Here is an 18,953-nt window from a genome sequence, read left to right on the forward strand (position 1 = left end):
TAAGAGTGTTGAGGACAGGGGTAAGGTCCCAAGTAAAAGGGGACAGCATGTGTAGAGACCTGAGAAAGAGTGACCACAGAATGTTGAAAGTATTAAAGATCAGTTTAGCTGGGGCTTGGGACCCCTGTCTCTTTTAAGGCTAACACCAGCATTGGCTCATGTCCCATAGATTGTTGGGGGTGGGGGGAGCTGGAGGGAGAGTACAGTGGTGCTAAGAGTCATGATCTAAGCAGCCATGCCTGGACAGGACCTCAAAACCATCTAAACCATACGTATTATAACCATGTAAATTTGTCCCAATCTAAATGAACATATTTAGGAATGTTTCAAGATCCTCTGAGAGGAGCTACACATAGGTCTGTGCTTTCCCAGACAAATTTTCAATTTTAAATACAGTAGGCAGGTGGGATGAAACATCCAAGGGACGGGTGCTGGAAATTGGACCTGAGGAAACAGCACTGTCCCCAGGCTCAAAAAGACTGGGTTCTACATACAAGTTCAGGCCCCTGTGGATCGTCAGATGTGGCACATACCACTCACTCATTTATTCAAACGTTTGGAGGCTCTTACATACACCATAAACTGTGCTGGAGGCTAGTAGCCAAAGGAGGAGACAAAGTCCTTACCCTCAGGGAACTCCAAATCTACATAGGGAGGCAAGCAATGCAGAAGATTATGCTACCTTGTAATCCCCTTCTTGGATAGTGTGGCATCATAATAGAGGTATTTTTAGACCAATACTAAAAAATAGTATGGAAACCTATGGGAGTCCACAGAAGGGACCCTAACCTAGGGAGGGGCAAAGAGGTGATGCTGCTTGAGTGGAGCCCTAAGAGAAGAGTACTTGGGTGAAGAAGCCGGGAAAGGTCATTCCTGGCAGATGGAGCTGTAGGTGCTAAGGTACAGGGCAGGGGCAAATTCAGATAGCAGCAAGGATTTCAGCATGGCAAGTGTGTCCGGTGAGGATGGGATTGGGAGGAAGAGGAACTTCCGCAGTAGCCAATTGCCAAGCCATGAAGAATTCTGTGTGTCATGTTAAAGGATTCGCATGAGGTGGGAGAGGAAAAATAGTCCAGGATAACTCCAGGACCATGACCTGGATGACTAGAGGGAGAGGGTCCCAGTAACCAAGAAAGAAAAGCAGATTGAATGAAGAGCTAAGAACAACCAGGTTATATTGAGTATAAGGCGCCTGTTGGAAATCCAAGTAAAATACTCCTGGAGATAGATCAGTAGACACCCTCACATATCTGCCATTCTACAGGTCAGGACTGGAGAGAGATTTAAGAGTCACCTGCAGAGAGGAGACAGATCACTGAAGCTACACTGGGGGTAAGGTTGCACAGAGAGAGTATGGACAGTAGAAAGAAAAGAGGCCCAAGGAGAGTGTTCAAAAAACCCACTTAAATGGCAGATGGAGGAAATAGAGCCTACCAAGGAGACGGAGAAGGGACAAGTTGAGATGTTGGAGGGAAACCAGGACACAGAGGAGCCCTGGGAATCAAGGAGGAGATGAGTTTTAAGAAGGTAGGAGGGATTCTGTTGGCCAAAGGCAGCTGAGAGGTCAACTAGGATAGAACAATTTGGAGGTTGTTAGTGAAGTTGGCAAGAGTGGATGCCATGGGATGGCAAGCAGAAGCTGAACACCAATGGTTCATAAATGAATGTGAGGTGACACAAAGAAGCCACAATGAACACACACAGGTGTGTTTTTAGGAAGCAAGCCTGGGAAGAGAGAGAGAGAGAGAGAGAGAGAGGTTTGTAGCTGGGGTGAAACTTCAGGTCAAGAGATATTTGCGGGGAGGGATGCCAGGAGGATTGAGAGAGACAATGTATTGATTTCAGCTGCACATTTTAAACTGCAAACCTTAGTTATTTCTTAAAACCTATCTCCCAGCCGCCCGGCAGCAACCTGGTTTGGATGTCACAGTGAGACGCTGGCACTGGGGAAACCATGTTGAAGGGAAAAGAATCCAGCAGCCTGAGAAGAGAAGTAAGTAGGCGAGTAAAGACATTTGTTCTTTGTGACATACCTTTCTTCCAACTCCGATTTTCAGCTAATCACTTTCTGGTGGGACTTTGATGTTTTTCTGTTTCAACCTACTTGGACTCTCTTCAACACTGACAGGCTTCACACTCATTTCCTTTTGTGGTGGCTAGACCTAGAAAGTGGTCTCTTCACATGGTGACGAAAGGGCACTGACGCACTGAGATCTCGCAGAACTCACCAGAAACTGTAGATGTTCCCAGGTGGAAGTCGGAGGGGGAGGGAGGCCAGAAGGGGGAGAGAAGGGAGAGAAAGAGGATGGTGAGGAGAGAAGACAGGGAACAGAAAATGAGAGGTCATTTTAAACTCCAGGTAAGGATGGAATAAAGGAAGGGAGGGAAGACGGAAGGGCAAGGAGAGAGGATAGGTCAGGTTAACCTAGGGAAGCGCGTGGATAGTTTTATTCTATGCAGGTATTTTCTGCCCATTTCCTCAGCAAACATGTATTGACTAGTCACTCTGGGCCAGGCACTGTGTTTGACACTGTGAGTACTCCTGTGGTAAATTCCACGTCGGTGACAAGCATAAGACCCCAAGAGAACAATTCACCAATCCTGGGGGGAACCACACAAGTTCCCTGAGTAGCCATCTGTCCTCTGAGCTAAAGGGCCAGTAGGAGTTACCAGTCACAGAGAGTGAGCTCTGAGAGAACAGCCAGGCAAAGGAGAGTGATGGGAAGTTAGGGATGTTGAGGGGTGAGGATTGCCTGCAAGGCAGGTGAGAGAAAGGACCACAGGTTAGCATGGAAAAGTAAATAGGGACCAAATTAAACAGGGCTCTTGTGACATGTTAAGGTTGGGACTTACCTTAAGCCTAGAAGGGTTTTAAACATGGGAGTAGCTTAATCTTTACCTTCTTTTAAAAAAAAAAAAAAAAGTTATTTATTTTGTGTGTGTGTGTGTGTGAGAGAGAGAGAGAGAGAGAGAGAGAGAGAGAGAGAGCGCACCAGCAAGAGAGGGAAAAAGAATCCCAAGTAGGCTCCAAGGTATCAGCACAGAGCTGGACACAGGGCTCGAACTCACAAACCCAGATGACCTGAACCTAAGAGTCAGACACTTAACCAACTGAACCAACCAGGTGCCCCTAATCATCTTTACATTAAAAAAAAATAATTTGAAGCGAAAAAACCTGCAGGCAAATATTGAACTCTGGTTAATGATAAGGATGCACAAATTATTTAGGAGGATGTTGGTGACTAAAAGGAAGACTGATGGATGACCAGAAGGCTAGCTAGATGTGGGACAAATATAGCGAAAGGGTAATGGCAAAATCAAAGTTGTGGTTATATGGGGGTTCACTGTAAAATTCTCTCAACTTTCCTTATGTCTGAAAACTTTCATAGTAAAATACTGGGAAATTAGATCACTCTGGCCGCTGCTTGGATAAAGGTTTTGGAAAGGGGCAAGGGAGCCAGTTAGTAATTGAGGCAAGGCGTGGCCACAGCCCAGGAATTGGGAAGAACCAGGGATAAAAGAATTCGAATTGAAGAGATCCTTTGGGAGGGGGGTGCTTGGGTGGCTCAGTTGGTTAAGTGTTCAACTCTTGATTTTGACTGAGATCATGATCTCACTGTTAGTGGGATGGAGCCCATGCTCTGCGCTGATATCACAGAGCCTGCTTAGCATTCTCTCTCTCTCCTTGTCTCTCTGCCCTTCCCCTGCTCATGCTCTCCCTTTCTCTCTTCCTCTCTCTCTCTCTCTGTTTTAATTAAAGAAAAAATTTTTTAAGATACTCAGGAAGCTAAATCAACAGTTTGGTGATGGAAAGGATGTGGAGGGAAGGAGGACTAGAGGTAAACAAACCTGCCTTAGCCACACACCAATTAAGCGTCAAGTCAAAGATGGCCAATAGATTTTGGGGTGAAAAGAAGAACTCATGAGGCCCATTAAGAACTCTGAATCACCAATGTCCCCTTCAGCTGGCCTCTGACTTCAGATTCTCACCAGGAGATTCCTGGCATGAATTCTTGCCTTCTTAGTCTGCTCTCAGAACTCAGTGGGGCTGGGCACCTTGGGCGACCTCACAAGCAGTGGGGGGGGGGGGGGGGGGGGGACCCGGAGAGGGGCTCCTACCGTACATGCGTGGTGGCCTGCTCGGGGCTGGGCTCTCCTGCCCAGCTCTCCCTCTCGTCAGACCTCTCTGAGAGCTGCTTTCTGAGAGCTGCTCTGCTCTCATCAATTTAAGTGTTCTGTTTTGTTTCTTTAGAGCAAAATTGTTTGGGGTCAGCAGCTTTCAATGGCTTCATCCACAGCCAGCTTTAATTTATCAGCTTTCAGTTACAAAACAGATTTCTCTGGAAGACTCAATCACAATAGAGCAAAAATGAGTTTTCTTCAAGGGCTGCTAACTGCCTCTTTGCTGGAGCAGATGTTGGCCTGATGGTTCTCCGAGAGGCAGCCTCCATAATCCCTCCCTCCCCCGGAACCCGCACAGACTGTAATTTTAGCTCATTTCCTACAGCCTTGTCCTAGAGACTGTTAGCGAGCCCCTCCTCGTCCTCCTTGCCTCCACGTGAAGAATGTTTATCAGAGGACCTGTTTTACATTTCAGTAATTACTCCTGCGCTTCATTCCTGGATTCTTGTCCCTGGCACGTCCACAGTTTACAGCAAACTCAGTGTTAAACCCCAACGCTCTTTCCTCCTCAAGGCTTACTGCCCGTGAGTGTTTGTCAGGACTTGAACAGGACAGGCCTGTCTGCTCTGCCCCTGCTGAGTGGACGCTGGTGGAAAGAGACCCAGGCTTCAGAAATGCAGTTCCTCTTTGGTATCAGACCCTGAAAGGGGGACTCCTAACTCTGCTTAAGGCAGGGACTCGGGAGGCTGGGCCGGTAACCATCACTGTTCCCAAATAAAGCTGGCACAGGTCTCCCAACACACAATCTGATGGTGGCATTTGACTCTTTAAAACACAGACTTCGCTTGAGACCTGGATGGCCCCTACCCCTTCAGTCTTGGAGGCTGCCCCCGTCAGCTGGTCCTTAGGCATCAGATATGGGGTGTTGACCTGAGTTCGGATCCTAGCTCTCCCACTCCCCAGCTGAGCCTCAGCCTCCCCACAGTTAAATCAAGGAGGGCATTCAGCTTGGGGGTCGTTTCTAGGGGCTTTGTTTCTCTCAAAGATAAAAACGCTTTTATTGTTCTCATTTCCTATGTGTTGGTAACATGTCAGTCACTTTGGCTGCTTGTCCCTTGGAGAGGGGACTGGGTTCAAGAACAGGCAAGGAGAGGGGCTCCTTTTCCAGCATTTTCATTACCTTTGGGACTCTCCCAAGAGTCCTGTCCCAGTTTCCCAGCCTCTCCTTGTTAAGAAGGACTTCCTTGTGTGCATCATCACTGCTGAGGACAGTTGCAGAATATTTCACAGGACAGGGTCTCTGCATGCTAAGGGAGACAGTTCTGTGGGCTGTGGAGGGACTTTTTTGGTTTTGTTGGTTTGGGCTTTGGTCACACCTTTAAATTCTTGGGTCTCCAAGGCCCCACTTTATCTCTGGGTCACTGTGCTGCCGTGCCTGTTCCCTGGCAGGAGTCTTAGCTCCTGTGGGCTGACAGAGGTCACTGTTACTCAAGCCACCAGAGGGTGCATCCCAGGTACCTGAGCTGACAAAGGGGCAGGCGGAGCTGCGGAACGGGGCGAGAAACACTGCACAGGAGAAAGGAAAAGAATTAAAGCCGCTAAGACTTACTCTGTGCCAGGCACGATGCCAAGTCCGTATGGTGTATTTTCTCTTTCACTGCGTTCCCCCAGCAATCTCTGTTATAAAACGGCCCTCTATACAGATAGGAAAACTGAGAGAGTTTGGCATTTCCTCCAGGTCATCCAGCTGGCAAGGAGCAGAGCCAAGAGCGGAAGTCAGTAGCCGACCAGAGCCCGGGATCCTACCCACTACCTGGTCTCTGCTTCTCTGAGTAAGTGAAAGCCTCAGGCTCCAACCACAGAAGACCCCTTCACCTCGGTGAGGTGGATGTGTTTAACCGGAGCCACCTGGAGCTCTGTATTTGCACCTGGGCTGGTAGGAAGTGGAGTGGGTGATAAATGAGCAAGATGGCAGCCTCCAGTCTCTGGAGGTGGGAGGGAGCGGCTCCTGCTATGAAAGTAAGTATGAAGAAAGCACTGGAAGGAGGAGCATCTTTCCTCTAATTCCCCTGATGCACCAGATTCTTTAAAGATACGGGATGGCTGCAGCTACGCCTGAGACTGGAGGGGGGCAGCCGCAGATTTGGACTTGAGGGTAGGCTTGGAAAGCGGGACGGGGTCTCCATCCCCAGCCTGCTTGATGCTCTAAACTCAGGTGAGGCCAGAGGTTTTCAATTTCACTCTGATGGGTCCGTGGTCCCTCTTGCAAGGCCTGGGGGACTGTGGGAGCCAAGGGGTCCTGGGTGGGTGAAGGCTGAGGGAGCCCTGTTTCCCAAAGTGTTGGGCACTTGAGACAGGGTGCTCTTCTGCCTTTCTTCTTTTTGTCTCTCACTTCCTTCCCTCACATTACCAGCACTGCCCAGAACAGAGTGGAAAACACAGTGCTCAACAGACACCAAGGGAAAAGTCAGCCTTCTCACTCCTGTGGTGAGGACCTGACTTTGGGTGCACAAGGCCGGCACATCTGACTGCCTGGGCATGCTCCCTGGCTCTGAGGTGCCCGCAAGTCCGCTGGGTGTCCAGGCTCCTGCTCAGGAGGGTTGGTGATGGGTTGGAGCTGGTGGAGGCAGAGGGGCTGCCATCACGGCTGGCTCTCGATGGTGTAAGGATTGCACTTGTCCCACTACCATGTCCCACCATGCCCTCTATCCCCTGTAGAATCTGGTGATTTGCTCTGTTCTTCACCCAGAATTAAAACTCTGAATTCCAGCCCGTATGTCATAGAGTTGGAAAGTCTGCCTTGGAAGGGGAGGGACCAAGAAAAGCTCCCCCAGAGCAGGCTGGAGCCATTTCACCAGACCCTCCCTTACCTCAGGGCTGGCCTCTTCCTGGTATTTCACTCACGTGTCTGTGCATCCGTTGGGGGTGGGTGTCAGAACTCTCAGGTTTGTTTCACCTGCCCTGACGTTTTATGATGCTGCCTCAGATAGAGGTCCTAGGGGCAGCCAGAGTGTCATGATCATTTGAGGGAGGGAGCCTTGAAACCCATACTCACTCCCTGGGAGAGTAGAGAGAATGGAGCGGGCGTCCTGTCTATCACACAAGCAGGTGGGTCTCCTCTCTGCAGTAGGCCATGGGACGGTGGTGGCAGCTCGTGTTATGGCTGTGGACAGTCGTGCCCATCTGGGCTGGGGACGAGCTGCTCGATGTCTGCATGAACACCAAACACCACAAGCGAGAGCCTGGCCCAGAAGACCAGCTCTACGATGAGGTACAAAGGCCAGACCTTGCCTGGGGACGGGAGTGAGGCTGCTTTGGCAGATCAGGGAAGGGACACAAATGCCAAGATGGCTTCTGAACTATCACCAACCCTCACTCACTTGGTTCCTTATGTTAGGATTTGGGCAAAGACCACTGGAGGGACACTTTGGCCTTTTGAGATCATAACTGTTGAGTGTTTCCACGTCCCCATACCTGAGCTGCCCGGCCACTTGGGGGACAGGGGCAGGGGCAGCTCATGATCCAAGAGGTCCATCACTGGTTCAGCATACATTCAAACAAACCAGGTCCCCCTTCTTTAGCCTTCCTACCCATAGGCACCGGGGAGACCTATGACTCAGGTGACTCCTCCCCAGACCCCTAGAGGCAACTGACAGGGGCACGGGAGGAGTCGTGGAGCTGATTTTTACCTATAAGCTCTTCTCAACTCTGGTGCCCTCCCATCCAGGGCAGCCGCACACTCCTCTGGGTCTCGTGGGGTTCCTCTGTTCCCTTTAGGAGCTGAGATCCTGGAAACCCTGTTTCTAGGGAATGGCAGCAGTCTGTGGCAGGGAGATTGGTGTGCAGGAGCCCTTTGGCTACAAATATTGACATATTATCACCATTCCTTCTAGATGGGCATTGCTGGCCTGAAGTCCTCCCATTTGCCCAGGCCCTCTTCTAGGGGACATTTTTACCTCTCTGCCCTGGACACTCCTCCATCTCCTGCCTCTTATCCAACCCCCTGCCTTTTGCTTCTTCTTCCACCTTCAGTGCACCCCCTGGAAAGACAATGCCTGCTGCACGGCCAGCACAAGCTGGGAAGCCCACCTCGATGTGTCCCTGCTTTACAACTTCAGCTTGATTCACTGTGGGTTGATGATGCCAGGCTGTGAGAAGCACTTCATCCAGGCTATCTGCTTCTATGAGTGCTCCCCAAACCTGGGACCTTGGATCCGGAAGGTCAGAAGGCTGGGCTGGGGAGGCAGGAGGCACATCCACACAGTGCCCTGTTACTAAGAGCCTGAGGTCCACGATGCTAGCAGGAGCAGGACACGCTGTCCCCCTACGGACCAGAGCAGAGTCAGAAGCCGGGTTGGGGAAAAAAGTGGAGAGAAAGCCACCTCTGGGCCCCAAAGAGCAGCATAGGGGAGCACAAATGAGAACTTTAGGATAAGGGACGACACTAAAACCTTGGCTTGCAAGCATAATTCATTCTGGAAACTTGCTTGCCATCCAAAGCACTTGTATTTCAAAGTGAATTTCAAGAACCATTGGCTCAGCTGTGATCATGTGACATTCTGTGTCATGTACTACTCATATTGCAAGGCATCACTCGTTTATCAAGTTAAAATTTATTAGAGATATTTCCTTGTCGGGGCGCCTGGGTGGCTCAGTCGGTTGAGCGTCTGACTTCGGCTCAGGTCACGATCTCTCAGTCTGTGAGTTCGAGCCCTGCGTCAGGCTCTGGGCTGATGGCTCAGAGCCTGGAGCCTGCTTCTGATTCTGTATCTCCCTCTCTCTCTCTGCCCCTCTCCCGTTCATGCTCTGTCTCTCTCTGTCTCAAAAATAAATAAATGTTAAAAAGAAATTAAAAAAAAAAAAAAAAGAAATATTTCCTTGTCTTGCGGAACACTCGCAGAACAAGTTACTTGCAATCCAAGGTTTTGCTGCCTTTGAATCCCATCTCCTATATGTAGGAAGCTGTGTAGCTGGGGCCAAACCATTTAGCCTCCTTAGCCTCATTGTTCTCATTGGTTTTCTTTTGTTTTTTTTTTTTAAGTTTATTTATTTATTTAGAGGTGGGGGGAGGGGCAGAGAGAAGCCCAAGCAGGCTCCGTGCTGTCAGTGCAGAGTCCGAGGCAGGGCTCTCTCCCATGAACCGTGAGATCATGACCTGAGCCAAAATCATGAGTTGGACGCTTAACCGATGAGCCACCCAGGCGCCCCTCATTGTGCTCATTTGTAAAGGAATGCTTACAGGCACCCCTCATTGTGCTCATTTGTAAAGGAATGCTTACAGACTTCCTAGGAGTCTGTACCCTATCTTCCAACGGTAACTGGCAGAGTACCATTGTAGCTACTGATCATCTCTGGATCCTGGCTATTAGCATTCTTGTCTCTTGCTATGCCTGCACCCAGATGGACTTGGCTGGGCCAGGAGAGCGAATCCTGGATGTGCCACTCTGCCAGGAGGACTGTGAGCAGTGGTGGGAAGACTGTCGCACATCTTACACGTGCAAGTCCAACTGGCACGGCGACTGGGACTGGAGTCGGGGTGAGTGGTGCTTGACAGGGCCCCCACCTGGCAGCAAGCGCCAGCTCCCTATGCTCCCCTAGGGCAAAGGATGGGGATGTGAGGGTGGGAATCTTGGGAGGTAACTTTGTGCCTCGATTTACCCCCACCCCCCACCCGGCCCCCTCCCAGGGAAGAACCGCTGCCCTGCGAGGGCTGTCTGCCACCCCTTCCCCCATTACTTCCCCACCCCCGCTGACCTGTGCGAGAAGATTTGGAGCAACTCATTCAAGGCAAGCCCTGAGGGCAGGAACAGTGGGCGGTGCCTGCAGAAGTGGTTTGAGCCCACCCAGGACAACCCCAATGTGGCCGTGGCCCGCCTCTTTGCCAGCACTGCCCCACCCTGGGAAGTCTCCTACAGTCTCCTGGCCTTCTCTCTGTACCTGTCATTCCTATCCTAAAAGCCCCTTCTCCCTCCCACACTCCTATGCCCTCCCCAGCCCCCCCAGCTATGGGTCAGGCCAGCCGTGGCAGCCTCCTTCCTTGGGTCCTTCCTTTAATGGAGCGGCACAGGCCACGGGTTTGGTAGGGACGCTGAGGTTGCCAGAGCTGGTGCCCAAGCCGTGAACTCTCGGAGCTAGGCCCCCCCCTCCACCTCTCTGCTCTGCTTTCAGGGGTTGGGAGAGTCAATGTGACCTGCCCCCTCCCGCCTTTATGGCTGGCTGGAGTCGGGGTCTCTGAGGTGGGACTCCAGGCCTATCTCCTCCAGTGCATGCCCACCCCCTTCCCTGGCAGAGCTAATGGTGCTCCCAATAGAACAGCAGCTGCCCTTTCTCTCTGTGGGACCCACTCTCTCCTAGCTCTACGGTCAGGGAGTCAATGTCCAAGAGGGAGTCCGTTTGCCTCCTGCACTGAAGTCTCAACGTTGGTTGCTACTTAACTAATAACCATTAGCTGCTAGACATGTGCTTGGCCCTCTCCAATCCTCGCAACACCTCCTGGGGGGGAAGACTCACAACCTCTTTTGCTTTTGGAGCAGTACAGCCTACAAAAGACCCAAAGCCAGGGTAAGGACTACCCAGACCATCGTCTTTACTGTGGATGCAAGGCTGAAGCCACTGCCTCCATTGCTTTAGGCGTCTCCTGTCCTGATGAACCCCAGAATCACAACAGGCTGCTCTGGAAATTCAGAAGCCAGAGCTCTAATCCAGTTCTACAACTTTCTATGTGACTTTTGGCAGGTCCTTTGGCCTTTCTTTAAGACTGTCTCTGCTTCCCTCTCCCCTGAGACGAATGAGGGAGTTGGACCCCCTTGATTTTAACTTACAAAAAGAAAGAGGAAAAAGCCAATGCCGGGGTGCCTGGGTGGCTTAGTCGGTTAAGCGGCAGACTCTGGATTGCAGCTCAGGTCCTCATCTCACGGTTCGTGGGATCAAGCCCCGTGTCAGGCCCTGCACTGACCGTGCAGAGCCTGCTTGGATTTCTCCCTCTCCATCTCTCTCTGCCCCTCCCCTGCTTGCTTGCCATCTCTCAAAATAAATTAAAAAAAAAAAAAAAAAGCCAATGCCATTGTTTGTGGGGGTCTAGTCTGTGCCTCTCAGGCAGTGCCAGCCCCTAAAGAATAAGAGTCAGAACTGAACTCAAGAAAGGGCACCGGGGCAGCCTTCATGTCCTCTCTAGAAGTGGACTGGCAGCTAACCTGCCCACTTGGCACCTTCTGGAGCCTGAAGCCCAGCAGCTTCTCAGCACAGATGGTGCCTTCCCTACAACCTTTTCTTTGACAAAGAACGTTTCTAATAGGTCTGCATCTGAGGTAGTTGATTTTGCTGACGATTACTCATTCTCACCACACACCAGCAAGCCCTGCTGGTCCATTAAACTCTACCCCCATTCCTCCCACGCCTCCCCTGACTGTGCTCCTTCACTGAGCAGAACCTCTTACAGGCAGGGCACTCGTGTTCTAACACCAGTGAGGACGGTCCTCCTACGTGAGGTGCTCAGAGTCTAGAGTAGGAGACTGACGCTAGCAATGGAAACCAAGTAAGAACAGGGCCTGGGCTGGGGGTCCTCATGAAGGGGGTGCTGTCTGAGCCCCAGTGAAAAGGGTCACTTCGTTAAGAGCAGGAAATAAAAGGGGCGCCTGGGTGGCTCAGTCCATTGAGCCTCTGACTCTGGCTCAGGTCATGGTCTTGCTGTTCATTGGTTCAAACCCCATTCGGGCTCTACGCTGACAGCTCAGAGCCTGGAGCCTGCTTCCAATTCTGTTTCCCTCTCTCTCTGCCCCTCCTCCATTTGTGCTCTCTCTCTCTCTCTGACTCTCTCAAAAATAAATAAGCATTAAAAAGAAAAAACCTAGGAAAAAATTGCTGAATGAAAATCAGGCGGTCCCTAAAGCACTTAACTATCTGAAGCAGGAATTTCACTTGCTCTGAAATGAGTCAATGAATTGTGGCTTCAAAAACACATCTAGGTAAAGTTTCTTAAGAACTGAGGACTGGGGGCACCTGGGTGGCTCCATCGGTTAAGCGTCCAACTTTGCCTCATGTCATCTCATGGTTTGTGAGTTCGAGCCTGCATCAGGGTCTCTGCTGTCAGCATGGAGCCTGCTTCGGATCCTCTGCTCCCCTCTCTCTGCCCCTCCCTTGCTCACTCTCTCAAAAATGAATAAACATCTAAAGAAAAAACCTGAGGACTGAATGAAGTGTCTGAGGGTATGTGTGTGGTAATAAAGCTGAGAGTTTAATGACTTTTTATTTTTAACGTTTATTCATTTCTGAGAGACAGAGATAGAGGGCAAGCAGGGGAGGGGCAGAGAGAGAGGGAGACACAGAATCTGAAGCAGGCTCCAGGCTCTGAGCTGTCAGCACAAAGCACAGTGCAGGTTCGAACCCACAAACTGTGAGATCATGACCTGAGCCAAAGTTGGACACTTAACCAACTTAGCCACCCAGGCACCCCAAGTTTAATGACTTCTTAAAAAGGATTTTTGGGTAAAAATATAAAAATAAAGTAGGGTTAAAACTGAGACAGCCAAAACAAGACTAGTCCTGGGAACCCTAATAACTGTTAGTATATATTGATCACTTACTCTGTGCCTGGGGCTCTGTTAAGCTACTAACATGTATTAGCTGATCTGATGGCTCCAAAAGCTTTGAGAGCCACACTCATACCCATCTTTCTTTCCTTTTTTTAAATGTTTATTTATTTTGAGAGAGGGAGAGACAGAATATGAGCAGGGGAGGGGCTGAGAGTGACAGAAACACAGAATCCAAAGCAGGCTCCAGGTTCTGAGCTGTCAGCACAGAGCCCATCTCAGGGCTTGAACCCATGAATCATAAGATCATGACCCTGCCGAAATCGAATGCTCAACAGACTGAGCCACCCAGGTGCCCCCCATCTTTTAAATTAGGTCAGACATATGTGGGTTTGAAACCAGGTAAGTCTGACGCCACAATCTCAGCTCATGAGACTTATACAGAATACCCTGGCAAGTGGGGCTGGAGCAAATGTGGGGAATGGAGGGAGAGGGGAAGGGCACAGGCTATGGCAGGTTATGAGCAGGAAATGGGGACTAAGCTTCCTCCCCATAAGTGGTTAGAAGAGTAAAAATTTTCAGTAGCGGAATGGAATGATCAGATTTGCAGTTAACTGATTTGCTTTAATCAGAGTGATCTATGCATGTGGCTAAAACACAGGTCAAAGGATCTCTAACACAGAACCACACAGCCCCAGCCAGCCAGTCCCTTGGTACCCACTTTGGAACCATTTCTGGATTTAAGCCTATGAAGAAGTTCCAAATGTGGCTTATCTTTTCTGCCACACAGGCTACCTTTTTGCTGTGTGGTTAGTTTCTTAATCCTCCAATCTTTTTAATTTTGGAAATTCACTTTTAATTTCCAGGAGATTTTTTTTTTTTTATTCCCTTGTTCTTCATAGCCTGCTGTTTTTGGTTTTATGGATGTAATATCTTCTCAACTCTCACTGAAGATTTAATCAGAATTTTTGTTGTCTTTTTTTTTTTCCCCTAGTGTCTGAATGACCTATTTCCTCCAAGGGCAATCTGTTCTATCTTAATCTTCCCCTGTGTGCTGCTGGTTCTCTCTATGTCTGGTGACCTTGGCTGTGTATCCGTATTTAAGAATGACAGGCTGGGTTCATTTTTCTAGCTAGCTGGTATAGGTGTCCTGTGGTTATATCTGTGCCTCTTCTTGCCCCTGAAGAGCAAAGCTGATGGGGAGTTCTGGGTATATGGGGGAAGGCTTATTGGCTAGCAGGCACCTTCTGCATATGGAAGTAAATGAGAACAAGCAAATCTATTTGGTCAGAGCTTGCTGTGATGAGGCAGTCAGTCACCATCACTTGAGTTCTGGCAGACACCCAAAAGCTTTGAAGGGGAAAACTTCAGGTATGCCCTAATGGAGGCTGTTGGCATGGGGAAGCTGTAGGCAGGCTAACTGGAAGTGCGGCATCCTAGGTGGTTGGTTAATAATGTGTATTTGGCTTTCTCTGGTTGATCCTCCATTGGAAACAGGGATAAAAAGTAGGAAAGCTGTCACTCATTAATCAAATCCTGCCTGTTGGGGCCAAGTGTTAATTGGGTAATCGGCTGGCTTCCTGGGCTGGTTGTTAAAATAGCGGCCTAACTTCCTGTAAGTTTAATTTAGATAGCAGGTTGGCTTTCTGAGCTGCTTGCTGCAGATAATGGGTTGAAACTCTATATACACCCAACCGTTGTCCATTATATATGTAGGCTATCAAGAGTGAGTTGGCAGGAGCTATATTGGAGTGCAGACCCCTCAAATACTGGAATAAAGATGGTTCTCTTTGGGATGTCAATACCATGTATTTCATGATACATGAAATCTCAGCATTATCCAGAATTTAACTTTTCAGGGAAGACTCCCTCCGGGGGTTAAAGTTGGGTTACCTTAGCTCCAGAACTGAGCAGAAGACAGAAGGCTTTTTCTCACTGCCCCCTATGCCTGCCAGCTCTGCCCATAAGAGCTCATCTTCCTTCCAGAAATGAGCTCCTCTTTCCACTTCAGCTGCCTCTTCCATTTCTTCTGGCCACCACTGTGCCCTTTGTGTGTTTCCATATGCTCTCTAGCTTCTAAATATTTATTTATTTATAAAAATGTATTTGAGAGGGAGAGAGAGAGAGAGAGAGAGCACTAGCAGGGGAGAGGGACAGAGGGAGAAAGAGAGAGTCTTAAGCAAGCTCCATACTCAGCATCCCATGATGCTGGGATCATGACCTGAGCCAAAATCAAGAGCCGAACACTCAACCGACTGAACCACCAGGTGCCTCTATCTTCTAAATATTTTTTGAAATCTCTTGTTCACTGATGGTCTCCTTCACACTCTTTAGCAAAGGAACACTTAGAAATAAATATCTTTGTGAGATCCTAGTAATTCATTCTACCTTCTGTAATGAGAAACTGCAGATTAAAAGAAGATTTCATTATATAAAGAGAAGATTAAAAGGGGGCCAAACTGGAGACAAAGAGGCTGAGGACAACATATAGGATGAAATTTATAGGAGGGGAATGACATAAGAAATGCATATGGTAGGAACTTAATTGTGAGTAGAGCTCTAGGAGGCATTAAGTCAGGCTATAGGAGAGACCAGTGAATCAGAATATGGCAGAATCAGAAACAATTAGGAAAATAGAACCTATGGAAATTTGGATCACACTTTTGTATACAGTGCCACAAAATACATAAAAGATGAAAGGTGGGGGAGAGAGAACTATCACAAAGGAAGCAACAGCCTTTGAAAACTCAACTCTGATGCTCCCATTTGTAAGAGGTACTTTCCCTAGTCTAGATTATACCAGGTCTTGGGTGGAGGACATTCCTTCTACCGGATGCAACCTATTCACTTTTCCACATGGGAACATTAAATCTTGTTCAAGTCCTTTCTCAGAGAATGCTGGGAAGTTCTGGGTAGCCAGTGAAAAACAAAAACATGTATGCTTCCCTTACTTTAAGATTCCTTTTTGAATAGCTTTCCTGAATAGGACTTCATACAGAAGTGTGTAATTCACAGCAGCCTGACATGAATACACTGGGATCAGACCACCTCTGCTGCCAATAAAAGAATGCTGAGCACCCCTTCTGTTCCTCTTCAACCATGTTCTTGTCCACTCCTTTTCCCACCCCATCCTCACTGACACCCTCCACAAAAATTACTGTTTTCTTAGGTATTTCCCACTGTCCCATTGCTTTTTTTGTGGGGAAAGGCAGGAGGATACAGATTTGGAGATTATTCTGGTGTCCAAGGCAGGTGTCTCTCACATTGGATCACATTCCCCAGCTCCAGCCCGTGAGACAGCTTGAGTGTCCAGTCTCTTCTTGCACCTCAGAGGGGCAGTATTCCTGCCAACAAAACCAATCACTTGTTTGCATTTTCCACCTTTCCTTCTGTTCTGCTCACATCCATCCTCAGATTTACCCTCCCACAGAACCAGAAAGCACTTTTAGTAGTGCTTTTGCTACAAACGGACCAAACAGAAAACTCTGGAGGAAGAGAGAGGACTTCCCAGATGGGAGAGGCTGATGATAGGCTTGAAGATGCTGGTGAGATGTCAGCATAGAGCTGTTTATCAGACAATGACTTGGGGTACATAAGAGAGGTCAGAGCTAGAGAAAAGAATTTTGGAATCACTTCTCTGGAAGTGTTATTTGACACTTTGGAAGCAGACATGTTTTCTAAGAAAAAAATGTAGACAAAAAAACAAAAAGCTTGCAGAGAATCTCTAACTTACCTACAGTTTGGAGGTGACTGGGAAAATGGAGCTAGTCAAGTTGCAGGAAAGCAGAAACTAGGGGTAGAAGAGAAATGAAAAGAACTATATCTCAAAGGGGCAATATAAAATTCTGAGTTGCCATCCAAATGCAAATTAATTCATAAAAAACTATTGAGTTATTACTCTATGCTGGACACTGTGCTGGTCCTGGGGACTGAGGGACTGAGTAACAATGAATAATAACTAGACTATAAATATAGGGCTCTGCCCCATAACCTGTAACAATCAGCCCAGGAAGCCAGCTACTTCCTACAGGAAGCAGTCAAAGAAGTCAAACTACTATCCATAACAACCAGTCCAGGAAGCCAAATAATAACCCCTCTAATAATCATCCCCAAATGGCCAGGACTTAATTAATTACTGACAACTTCTCTATTTTTGCTCCCTATTTCCAACTTAGGACCAATTGGAGAAAGCCAAATGTGTATTCCTAACCAATCTCATGCAATGCCTCATTTCTGCTTGGCCACTTAAGCTTCCCCATGCCAATAGCATCAAATCAGGACATACCCAAATCCTTTTCTTTTTTCCATTCTTCTGCCTGTCTTTGAGTCTGTCTTTGAGTTTGTCTTTGTCTTCTGCCAAAATCCAACTGATGGTGACTGACACTCTTGCAAGTTTGAATAAATAGTCTGTGCTTGTACTCATTTGGTTGGTCTTCATTGATTTTCATGGATAAAATAATGAGTGAGGCAAACATGATTCCTGTCCTCATGGAAATGATATAGTAGTAAGGAATACAGTAAAAATATGAGTAAACAATAATAAATAAATACAAATGAGATAATCATTTGGAAGGAACCATACAAGGGACTCAGAGAGGATTGATTGAGGTGGCTAATTTGGATAAGGTAGCTATTTTATTTTTATTATTTTTTTCATGTGTTAACTTATTTAACTTTAATTAATTAAGAGATAGCTACGATTATTATCCAGAATTTACATATGAATAAATGGAGGCAAGGAGAGATCAAGAAACTTGTCCAAGTTTACACAGTCAGTGACAGGTGCAAATCCAGGCAATTTACTTCCAGAATCCATGCATTAATCATTAAATTCCATTGACAATGTATAATACAGATAAGATAGCTATTTTAAAGGAGTAGGCAGCTTAAAGAACATTTTAAGGATTGAGGTGCATGTTTGTAGAATAAATGAAAAGTGTTATGGGTGGTAAAATTAAAAGAGAGCTGAAGAGCTGAGGGAATGAGTTCAAAGATGGGTGGGTGATCCATGGCATAAACGCAAAGGTTGACCTTGGCAAGGAGTTGAGATACTTTTTTCATTGAGACAGAAAAAGGGAGAAAATATGAAAAAGTGACTTCAGAATTAAAATATTTCAAATATAAACCACTGACTCAATTAACATTAAGACTTTGCCATCTGTTGGGAGTTTAGAAACCCAGACTACTGGGCTAGTGGGAGCATTCTGGCCAAAGCATGGAGCCTGGGCAGCTGCTCCTTACAGCCAGCTTTCCAAATTCACAGCCCAGGCAGTTTGTCTATCTTAGCCATATGGTTATTGTAAATTTTCCAGAGGATTAATATCTCCCCAAGGGTGATATTCAAAAAACTGAAACAGGATTATTTTCAGGGTGAGGACATTTTATGAATAAAGTGACTAAGAGTTAGTACCAGCAATGAAAAATCAAAAAAAATTAATTCATCCTGGCCTTTTCTGAGCTCTACATTGTGTCTGCAGAGACAGAAGCTGTTTCTGATCCCAGAACAGTTTCTGATTGTGAAGCTGCTGGTCTCGGGTCCTTTGTTTCCCGCTTCACAGAGGAGAACTCTAGAACTTAACGGGCTCTGATTACTTTGAATTAAAGGTGAGCTTTAAAAGGAAGGAGTATTTTTCCCTGGGGTGGATCCTGGTGCCTTAGCAGAGAACTCCCAAAAGCTGGATCATAGGGTCCCTAGGTGGCTCAGTTGGTTAAGTGTCTGATTTCGGCTCAGGTCATGATCTCAGTTTGTGAGTTCAAGTCCCACATCAGGTTCTTTGTGACAGTGCAGAGCCCCCTTGGGATTCTCTCTCTCTCCCTCTCTCTCTGCCCCTTCCTCATGCTCTCTTCTTCTAAATAAATAAACTTAAAATCTGGATCATAGATGAGAACAAAAGAAGGCAATGAGAAGGGGACCATTTCTCCCCAATGGTTAGGTTTAGAGTTTAACCTCCATGAACACCAGCCAAATGTGGTTTTTGGCCCTCTAAGATCATCAAAATAGCCATAGCAAAACATTAAATAATATATGTTGCTATGTTTTCATTATTAAGTAAAAGGTATAATATCACCCAGTTCTTAATCCATTGGTCTTAGTCCCTCCAGGGAGACTCAGAGGTGGGGTAGAAATATTTGTCTTACACATTACTTAATTTTAAAAACTAATGGAAAAATTGATGATGTGTGAAAGTAATGAGTGAGATGGAAATATGGGTGAATATTTTTATAATTTTGGTAGAAGAACTTTCTCAAGCCTAGAGCTATGAAAGATTAATAATAGAGTTACTATAATTTTTTAGAAGGCAC

General features: G+C 47.4%; 1 protein-coding gene and 1 long non-coding RNA gene across 4 annotated transcripts in view; one reads left to right on the plus strand and one right to left on the minus strand.

The window, feature by feature from the left end:
* The window catches only part of LOC132661149 (uncharacterized), an 86,924-nt gene that overhangs the window by 48,537 nt on the left and 19,434 nt on the right, over positions 1 to 18,953 (minus strand). The window contains exon 1 of one of the 3 annotated variants that reach the window (XR_009602083.3): positions 4,120 to 4,624. The exons of the other annotated variants lie outside the window; for them this stretch is intronic. This is a non-coding gene — a long non-coding RNA (uncharacterized LOC132661149). Of the gene's footprint in view, positions 1 to 4,119; positions 4,625 to 18,953 lie in introns of those variants that run through there. 3 annotated transcript variants of the gene reach the window in all.
* IZUMO1R (IZUMO1 receptor, JUNO) lies at positions 1,903 to 11,167 on the plus strand. Its single transcript, XM_060605335.3, has 6 exons — positions 1,903 to 1,993; positions 5,861 to 5,954; positions 7,250 to 7,393; positions 8,155 to 8,343; positions 9,523 to 9,658; positions 9,809 to 11,167. Exons 3-6 carry the CDS (start codon positions 7,256 to 7,258, stop codon positions 10,075 to 10,077), a joined length of 732 nt encoding a protein of 243 aa, XP_060461318.3. The 5' UTR covers positions 1,903 to 1,993; positions 5,861 to 5,954; positions 7,250 to 7,255; the 3' UTR covers positions 10,078 to 11,167.

Source organism: Panthera onca, chromosome D1, assembly GCF_046562875.1.
Source record: "Panthera onca isolate mPanOnc1 chromosome D1, mPanOnc1 haplotype 2, whole genome shotgun sequence".
In the NCBI taxonomy this organism is placed as follows: Eukaryota; Metazoa; Chordata; class Mammalia; order Carnivora; family Felidae; genus Panthera; species Panthera onca.

Excerpts from the sequence above, each read along its gene's own strand:
- IZUMO1R (XM_060605335.3), top strand. The coding sequence starts at position 7,256 with ATGGGACGGTGGTGGCAGCTCGTGTTATGGCTGTGGACAGTCGTGCCC. Across the intron at positions 8,344-9,522 it reads TGGGACCTTGGATCCGGAAG|ATGGACTTGGCTGGGCCAGG; the intron begins GTCAGAAGGCTG and ends GCCTGCACCCAG. Across the intron at positions 9,659-9,808 it reads CGACTGGGACTGGAGTCGGG|GGAAGAACCGCTGCCCTGCG; the intron begins GTGAGTGGTGCT and ends GCCCCCTCCCAG.